This window comes from Terrapene carolina, unplaced genomic scaffold (genome assembly GCF_002925995.2).
Source record: "Terrapene carolina triunguis isolate 2854851 unplaced genomic scaffold, T_m_triunguis-2.0 Scaffold33926, whole genome shotgun sequence".
Taxonomy (NCBI): domain Eukaryota; kingdom Metazoa; phylum Chordata; order Testudines; family Emydidae; genus Terrapene; species Terrapene triunguis.
The window spans coordinates 58,831-68,168 of record NW_020698277.1 but is presented as its reverse complement, the minus strand read 5'-3'; the positions used below and the strand labels follow the sequence as shown (position 1 = coordinate 68,168).

The following is a 9,338-nucleotide window of genomic DNA, read 5'->3' as shown; positions in this document are numbered from 1 at the left end:
CCATGACCTGCTGGGACTGTCCCACGGAGGGCGCTAACCCCGCCCCGACAGAGCAGGTCAGGAGTTGTTCCTCATGGGTGTGGTGCTGAGCTTTCTCCCAGCGGGGAGGGGGGTGCTCTGGCCGCCCATGCCTGGGGCTACCGCAGCAGTGAGCAGGGGCCTCCGGGCCCTTTTAAATCGTCCGGGCCCTTGGGCAATTGCCCTGTTTGCCACCTCCTGCTGGTGGGCCTGGGGCCTGGGGCCAGTCCCACGCTCCCGGGGGTTATGGAGCCCCCCACGGGTGAGGCGGCTCCGCCCAGCCCCCAGGGCCGGCCCTAAGGATCTAGTGTCCAGCCAGGGATCCAAAGGCCAGTGACGGACTCCCCTCGACTGCAATGGGCGTTGGGCCAGGCCCTACCAGCATGGCGCCTTCTCCTCCCCGATGCCCACTAAGGGAAACGGCCACAGTCGTCAGCCCTGAGTTCCCCTCCAGACAAACGCAGGGCCCTGCACTTCCTACTAGTGCCGGGCGCCTTCGTTCCAGACGCTCCTTACCCGCCCCTGCTGGCTCCGCGCAATCCTCACACTCCCACGGGCCCCTGGTGGCCCCCAGCGAGGCGCAGCGGCGGTGGGTCCCCTGGGAGCCACACGAGTTGCACAGCAGCAGCTGCCACGGGCTGGGAAAGCAAAGATGTCGGTGTCGGCGTCTCCCAGCTGGAGTCCCGGATCCTCTGAGGGTCCCCAGGCTCCTAACTCCCTTGGGTTTCAGTGGATGTTAGGAGCCTAAATACATCTGAGGATCTGGGCTGCAGCCCCGGCTCCTCCCTGCAATGAGATGGCGGAGACCAGAACAAAGGCACCCGCCTCCCTTCACGCCCGCGGGCCGGCACACCCCATCCGCCAATCGCCAGCCCTTGCTGTGTGACGCCTGCTGGGCAACAGCTGAGCTGCCAATGGCCAGCAAGGGGCGGGACCTAGACTGACTCCAACCCCACCCCCTCCCCAGCGCAGCATGGACAATGCGCCTGCGGCAAAGCCCTGGGAAGTTAACTGCTTACCCGACTTCTGCGAATTGCTCTCTGCCGCCCACGTACAGGCAGCAGCTGGCGTCACAGCGGCTGTGTCTGTGATACTGGTCGCTGAACGCGCCGTCTTCCTCCCAGGCGGCGTCCCTGAGGGAGCAATGGGGGGAATTAGCGTTCCTCTAGCAGGCACCCAAAGGGTGCTAGCACTTCAAATGCTGGGTACCAGGCTGTAAGCTCCCTGGGGCAAGGACCGTTTCTTTCATCTGTGTTTGTACAGCACCTAGCGTAATGGAGTAATGGCCAGGTGCCAGCTCATGCCAGGTCCCCGTGTCCCAGCCGGGCACTGACAGTTACAGACCTGGAATCTGTCTGGCTCACTTGTGGGTTAATATTGATAAAATAGGTATAAGAACAGCCATACTTGGTCAGACCAAAGGTCCATCTAGCCCAGTATCCTGTCTTCCGACAGTGGCCAGTGCCAGGTGCCCCAGAGGGAATGAACAGAACAGGTAACCATCAAGCGATCTATCCCGTTGCTCATTCACAGCTTCTGGCAAACAGAGGTTAGGGACACCATCCCTGCCCATCCTAGCTAATAGCCATTGCTGGACCTATCCTCCATGAACTTATCCAGTTAGAATTACAAGAAAGTGGTTAGTGTTCGGAGTCTATCGGATGCTCTGCGTTGCTGCCTGCATTGATCTGACTTGTGATATCTGCGTTCCACATTGCAATGTAACATTTGAGCGGGTGTCGTGTGAGATAAGTGAGTGTCTGAATCGCTAGACAGGACAGGGACACTAATTAGTGTGGAGAACTGCTCTTCTACAGAAATTGTTACATGTCTCCCGAAAGAGGAGACCTATCCACCCCAGATGGGCTCTGGGCGGATCTTACAACACCCCACAGCTGGGTTGAGAAACCCTCAACAAAAGGACTCTAAGGATATCCTCAGAGGTTTTTAAGGCCCGGCTTGACAAAGCCCTGGCTGGGATGATTTAGTTGGGGATTGGTCCTGCTTTGAGCAGGGGGTGGGACTAGATGACCTCCTGAGATCTCTTCCAACCCTAATCTTCTTTGATTCTATGATTGAAGACTCTTGTTTGTTCTGCTCTCCTCCCCATGAAGATGAGCCATGGAGGTGGACTCCTATCAGCTGAGTTTGCAGCTCACAACACATGGCAGGAGGGGGATAAAACCCCAAACCAAAGGAAGTAGGATATCTATGTTGCTGGGACTCTGGGGAGTGGGGCAAGGGGCTTCTAAGCATTAGCAAGAGATCCCAGCTGCTTGGCCTGGGCTAGCCCTCAAGGACAAATAGAGCTTGCTCATTATAGAAGCCCATGTTCCCTTTTAAAACCTAAGACTGTAACTCATCAGTGTGTCTATAGTCACTGGCTTTAATCTTGTAAACGGCTCTCTAATTTCCTTTTCCTATTTAATACATCTCCGTAGAGTTTATTATACGATGGCTTGCAAGTGTTGTCTTTGCTGTGAGATCTAAGGTGCAACTGACCTGGGGTAAGTGACTGGTTCTTTGGGACTCAGAGTCACTGACTATTGCTGTGATCCTTGGCCTAAGGGGACATCTATCACGGAGATGTGCTCACCTGGGAGGCAAGGCAGACCGGACACCCAGGGGGACTGTCTGGGACTCTGTTCCTGAGGAGTTGGCACTTGGTTGGTGAAACCTAAGCTTAGAACTCGCAACCACTTAGGGGTTTGTGCCCTGGTTGGTTACAGCCTGCCCTGGTGTTGCCACCATTGGGAGTGTCATAGGGGTCCCTATTTACACCTAATAAATCATCAGCATAGTAATAATATACTAAGGCTCAGCGAATCCAGGCTCTTCTGGGGCACCTTCCCTTCGGTCAGTGTGAATCCCCCTCTTGCCATGGCAAGCCTCATGCTGCGGATTCAGCCAGACAAAATGACTCTGAGAACCATTCTGGAGTTTCCAAGGTCATCAGATGTGCTACCAAAATAGACATGGAAATATAACGCCGCCCGGCAGTTCTTCGAGAGCGCTCCCCAGCCATAGACGTCAGCATGCTTTACCACGGAGGTCAGTGCCGTTAGCCCGATGGCACAGTGACTTGTCCGGGATCGGCTAGTAGTAAAGCCAGGAGTAGAAGCCACGTTTTGGAAGTGCCAAGCAGGGCCCCGCCCGCCGGCCCATGGCCACCTTAGCCCCTTTCCAAGCCCTGGAACAGCTGCACTCTTCCCCCTCGTCGCTTTCAGCCTAGGCAGGAGGCTGTTGTGTCCCTGTCTCTGCAGTCTAGGAGCTCTGGTTCTCTCCCAGTGGGGTGCAATTTACAAAGCGGAGGCTGGTGCAGCCTTTTACAGGCCTGTGCTGTGTTACTAAGAGGAGCCCAGAGCTGGAGTGGGGCCTGGAGCCCGCACCACAAGCCCCAGGCTCTTTTTCCCATTTCACGGCACATTTTCTAAGCAATTGAGGACGGCTGTGATCATCCAGCCTGAGCTCCTGCATCAGGGCAGAGCAGATCACACGGTGAGTCCTGCTTCAAGCCCATATCTTGTGGCTGAGCTAGCGAACAAAGAGCACTAAGCTGGGGGGAGAGGTAGATACGCTGGAGGGTAGGGATCGGATACAGAGGGACCTAGACAAATTAGAGGATTGGGCCAAAAGAAACCTGATGAGGTTCAACAAGGACAAGTGCAGAGTCCTGCACTTAGGACAGAAGAATCCCATGCAGTGCTACAGGCTGGGGACTGACTGGCTAAGCAGCAGTTCTGCAGAAAAGGACCTGGGGATTACAGTGTACAAGAAGCTGGATATGAGTCAGCAGTGTGTGCCCTTATTACCAAGAAGGCCAATGGCATATTGGGCTGTATTAGTAGGAGCATTGCCAGCAGATCGAGGGACGTGATCGTTCCCCTCTATTCGGCATTGGTGAGGCCACACCTGGAGTATTGGACCCCCCACTACAGAAGGGATGTGGACAAATTGGAAAGAGTCCAGCGGAGGGCAACGAAAATGATTAGGGGGCTGGGGCATATGACTTATGAGGAGAGGCTGAGGGAACTGGGGTTATTTAGTCTGGAGAAGAGAAGAGTGAGGGGGGATTTGATAGCTGCTTTCAACTACCTGAAGGTGGGGTTCCAAAGAGGATGGATCTAGACTGTTCTCAGTGGTGGCAGATGACAGAACAAGGAGCAATGGTCTCAAGTTGCAGTGGGGAAGGTCTAGGTTGGATATTAGGAAAAACTATTTCACTAGGAGGGTGGTGAAGCACTGGAACGGGTTACCTAGGGAGGTGGTGGAACCTCCATCCTTAGAGGTTTTTAAGCCCAGCTTGACAAAGCCCTGGCTGGGATGAATTAGTTGGGGATTGGTCCTGCTTTGAGCAGGGGGTTGGACTAGATACCTCCTGAGGTCCCTTCCAACCCTGAGATTCTATGATTCTATGAGTTGCTCTTTGTGACGGTACAAAGGGAACCGACCTGTCAGGGATTTTGATGCCCATTCGAAACATCTCTCTTTGGAATGTCCCCATGTCCCGGCACCTGGGGCATCGGAAATGGTACAAGGCAGCGCGGAGAGCGTGTCCCTGCGGGATAGACACAAACCGGGGAGCAGAGATCACATTCCTGCAGGGGAAAGAGGCGTAAACCCAGCTTGGGGAGGCAGGGCTGTGAATGAGCCATTGACTAGCAAAGAGCAAAAGCAACACGCAACTAGCTCGTGTCGGCAAGTGCTGCTCGTGGACGAAACGAGACCGGGAATGAGAAAATCCCCTGGAGCAGGAGGTGGTGGTGCAGGTTCCCAGCCCCACGAGTCGAGCTCTAGGGTAGTAAATGGGCTGCCAGAAGGGTAGAAAATCATCCTGGAAGTTACCTTCCAAGTAGGGGAACTGGCTCTGCCCCTCCTGTACCAGCCCGACAGCCCATAGCCCGCAGAGCAGTGGGGCCTGATTCACGCAGTGGAGAGGAGTTCCTGCTCAGGGTGGATATGGGGGTGATAGTAGGCGGCTGCCGGAAGAAGGGTTCACTCTGGGTCCTAGGTGGCTTTCACCCCACCCTTGCTCTGGCCCTTTGCCAAAGTGTTTCTCCAGATAGGGGTTCGAGCCTCCCCCACTGCTGGACTTTGTGGGGGCCCAGGGACCCTGAATAGGGCTTGTGATCCTAGAACTGCTCCATAAATACTCGCTGAGCCCTCCTCCTGCAGCAGCCAGGCAGATACCTCAGGCCGCGCCCCCAGGGACTGTCCCCAAACATTAATATCAGTGAGGGAACATCTAACAGCTACAGCCCGCGCATGGTTTGGCTCGAAGGTTTTCGTGGCTGTGGGGTTTCCAACCCATCCCCAGGAACCAGCGCGGGAAAAGGATTCGCACCTGGATGCAGCCTCGGTGGAACCAGGCGTGCTTGCAAGCCGGGCACACCATGGCGCTGTGGGAGGGTTTGCCAGGCATGGACTCCAAGCAGATGATGCAGACGGTTTCCGCCTGCTGCTGCCGCCGTCTCACTCGCTGCACTGGCCGGTGCTTCCAGCAGAAGGATCTGGGATAGGGACAGCACGAGGACAGAGCCGATAGGTGCTACAGTCACTAGATCATGCCTGGGGCTGCAGAGGCCACGGGCTGCAGTGGCAGCTCCACTGCTCTGGGAGTAGGGTGGCCAACTTTCTATTTGCAGAAATCCGAACACCCCTGCCCCGCCCCCTGCCCCGCCCCTTTTATGAGGTCATGCTCACTCCATCCCCCTCCCCAGAGGTTAAAGGAAGCCGGTACAGTCCGGTATGGCGTTCTGGCAAGAAAGTGTTGACTGTACCGGCAGGGCCGCTGATGGGGGGGGCAAAAGTGGCAGCTGCCCAGGGGCCTGGCGATTTAAAAGGGCCCTGGGCTCCCGGCAGCGATTTAAAGGGCCCAGGGCTCCAGCCACAGGCGTGGTAGTGGCAGCAGTGTCCGGGAGCCCCGGGCCCTTTAAATCACCACTGAAGCTCTGGGTGGCGCGGGCCGGGCAGCGCTGAAGGGCTGGCTGGGGGATTTTGGCCCCAGTCCCCACCTTTCCACCTGAGGCCTTGCCCCTTTCGCCCGAGGCCCTGCCCTTTCCAGGGGCCAAGCGCCACCCCTGCCTTGCCCAGGACCCCAGCTGCTCTGCGTACTGGTAAGTCATCTAAGTTACTTTCGCCCCTGCCCCTCCCTTCATCCCTCGCTCTCCCCCACCCTCGCTCACATGCTCATTTTCACCGGGGTGGGGCAGGAGGTTGGGGTGCGGCGGGGAGTGGCGGTGAGGACTCCAGCTGCGGGTAGAGGTAGGGGCTCTGGGGTGGGGCTGGAGATGAGGGGTTCAGGGTGCAGGAGTGGGCTCCGGGCTGGGGAAGGGGGTTGAGGTGCAGGAGGGGGTGCAGGGTGCAGGTTCCAGGCAGCGCTTATCTCAGGTGGCTCCTGGGAAACTGCTGGCATCTCCCTCCGGCTCCTAAGCAGAGGCGCAACCACGTGGCTCCCTGCAGGCACCGCCTCCTCAGCTCCCGTTGGCCGCAGTTCCTGGCCAATGGGAGCAGCTGATCTGGCGCTGGGGGTGGGAGCAGCGTGCAGAGACCCAGTGATCATCCCTCTGCCTAGGAGCCAGAGGGAGATGGCAGCAGCTTCCCGAGAGTCGCGCGGAGCCGTTAGGGAGCCTGCCTGTGCCACCAACCGGACGTTTAGCGGCCCAGTCAGTAGTGCTGACCAGAGCTGCCAGGGTCCCTTTACGACCGGGTGGTCTGCTCGAAAACTGGACACCTGGCAACTGGGAGCGGTTGCAGCATTTTAGAGCTCTTAATCTCCTTGTGCCTCTGGTGCAGGGGCAAGCACTGGTGCCAAGAATCCACACACCCAGGGAGTTTGGCTGCAATTGTATTCTTTTGGAAAATAGGGGGAAAAAAACAAAGATTTTCCAACCCCTACACTCGGAATCCGTGCCAGGCCTTTGAAGGCTGCTCCTGATATCGGAGTCTCTCAGTACTGGAGCCATCCCTTGGTTTGCCCCTGTAATGCCAGCTACAAGGCTCTGCCTCCCCCCCGGTGCCAGGGAAGGCCTGGAAGGGCCCCTGTGCCCCACAGTCGTGCTGTCACCAGCATTTTCACAAGACACCCGCTAGCCCAGGGGTGTTTTTGACCGGTGTGTTGTGTCCCCTGCAAAAGCTGACAGAGCCCTTCGCTCCGAGAGGGGCTAAGTAGGCTTCCAATCAGAGACTTTGCAGCCACACTTACTTAAACTCCCCGAAAAACTGATAGATGCAGCCTCTCTCGGAGCCGCAGGGGAAATGGAAGTTCTTGGTGCACTTCCTGCCCTGGCAGGCGATGGACGCCCCTTTGCAGCCACACACACAGCAGGTCTGGAAACAACGGGACGGTGAGCAGAACAGGCAGCAGCTCCCAAGGTCCCCGCCACAGCCCTTTGGAGACTAAGGGAATCCTCCGACCGGCTTCATGTCCTACATCCACACCTGGGGGATCACTGTCCCTGCCATGCTAGGGAATCCGTGGAGATCACAAAGAGTCTCGGGGTGGGAATGTCACACAGAGCTGGGGGGAAAAGAGGCTACCTCTCCCCCCGGGAATGCTGAGATTTCTAAACGGCATTTTGTCCCAGATTGGGAGGGGGAGTCGAAATCTCAGAATCATTCGCAAAACAAAATCTTCCAAAAAGATTTCCTTGCCACTCTTAGATTATATTGCAGGGACACAGAAATATAGGACTGGAAGGGACCTCCCCAGCCCAGCTTAGCCATTAACAAAAGTCAAACCAGGAGAGTCTAAATGAAACATTTTGATAATTGCCTGTCCAATATGTGGGTGACATGGAGACGTTCCCACCAAACACTGTGGTTTTGTCAACTCAGCATTTTTCAGCCAACATATGTATTGTCAGACAGCGTTTTCTCGGCTAGCATCACACTAGCTCCTGTGCTGGCAGGAGGGCTGGGAGCCAGGGGCCCATGTCCTACCTCAGTCTCTCTGCACACCTGCCCCTTGCAACTAGGGTTCCAACTTTCTAATCACACAAAACCGAACACACTTGCCCCGCCCCCTGCCTTGCCCCTTCCCCAAGGCCCCGCCCCACTCACTCCATCCCCCCTCCCTCTGTCGCTCTCTCTCCCCCACCCTCACTCGCTCATTTTCACTGGGCTGAGGCAGGGGCTTGGGGCGTGGGAGGGGGTGAGGGCTCCGGGCGGCGCTCACCTCAGGCGGCTCCCAGAAGCGGCGACATGTCCCTTGGTTCCTAGGTGGAGGTGTGGCCAGGCAGCTCTGTGCGCTGTCCCCATTGGTAGGTGCTGCCCCAACAGTTCCCATTGGCTGCGGTTCCCGGCCAATGGGAGCTGCGGAGCCAGCACTCGGGGCGGGGGCAGCACACAGAGCCCCCCTGGCCACCCCTGTGCCTAGAGGCTGTAGGGACATGCCAGCTGCTTCCAGGGGCTGTGTGGAGCCAGGTAGGGAGCCTGCCAGCCACAGCCTCTGGACTTTAAATGGCCCAGTCAGCACCGCCGCCACAGTCCCTTTTCCACCAGGTGTTCTGGTTGAAAACCGGACACCTGGCAACCCTACCCAGAGCCTCCTCCTCTTCCCCTGCTTGGACCCCCCACCTCTCTCCCTTCCCTGTGTAGCGAATCCCCTCCCAACTAACTCCAGCCCCCACGACATTTGCCACCATCACATTGTTCTCTCTGCTTGTGTGTGATACCCCTCCCCCCACCCTGGGCCTGTCCTGTCTAGTTAGTCGGTACACAAATTAGGGGGGAGGGATAGCTCAGTGGTTTGCGCATTGGCCTGCCAAGCCCAGGGTTGTGAGTTCAATCCTTGAGAGAGCCACTTAGGGATCTGGGGCAAAAATCAGTACTTGGTCCTGCTAGTGAAGGCAGGGGGCTGGACTTGATGACCTTTCAAGGTCCCTTCCAGTTCTATGAGATAGGTCTATCACTCCTGGGGACCAGCTACTCCCCTGGGTTTGTCCCTGCTCTTGGCTGGTCTCTAGGCACTACTGTAATAACCATGCTAGATAATAATAATACAGCATGGCTTGGCCTCACCTTCTGAACTGCGCGCTTCAATTCCTGCCTGATGTCCGGATACAGGAACCCGTAAAATCCCTCCTCATCCTTCCCCCTCTGGACCAGGCCGCTGGCGTGGTACTGGAACACAGGAGCATTGGCACACTGTAACCTCTCTCGCGTCCCCAGAAATTCCAGCCTGGACCTGAGAAACCTCCTTAGCCACATTTTCACCCCAACCCTCAAGAAGTCGCCACAAAAAGTTTCCATTCAACAGATCAGCATTTCCTGATGAATTTTTTTTTTGGTCAGAATAAATCCCCCCCCCCCCCCCCCCC

The 9,338-nt window shown here is 56.9% G+C and overlaps 1 protein-coding gene across 1 annotated transcript in view; it reads right to left on the bottom strand.

The window, feature by feature from the left end:
* Positions 1-393: 393 nt before the first annotated feature.
* LOC112122111 (PHD finger protein 7-like) overlaps positions 394-9,338 on the bottom strand; it is a 12,540-nt gene continuing 3,595 nt past the window's right edge. The window contains exons 3-9 of the mRNA XM_026663827.1: positions 9,040-9,141; positions 7,223-7,347; positions 5,363-5,528; positions 4,470-4,576; positions 1,038-1,151; positions 535-656; positions 394-428 (exon numbers count right to left, since the gene is read on the bottom strand). Of these exons, the coding sequence (XP_026519612.1) occupies positions 394-428; positions 535-656; positions 1,038-1,151; positions 4,470-4,576; positions 5,363-5,528; positions 7,223-7,347; positions 9,040-9,141 (771 nt within the window). The remainder of the gene's footprint in view (positions 429-534; positions 657-1,037; positions 1,152-4,469; positions 4,577-5,362; positions 5,529-7,222; positions 7,348-9,039; positions 9,142-9,338) is intronic.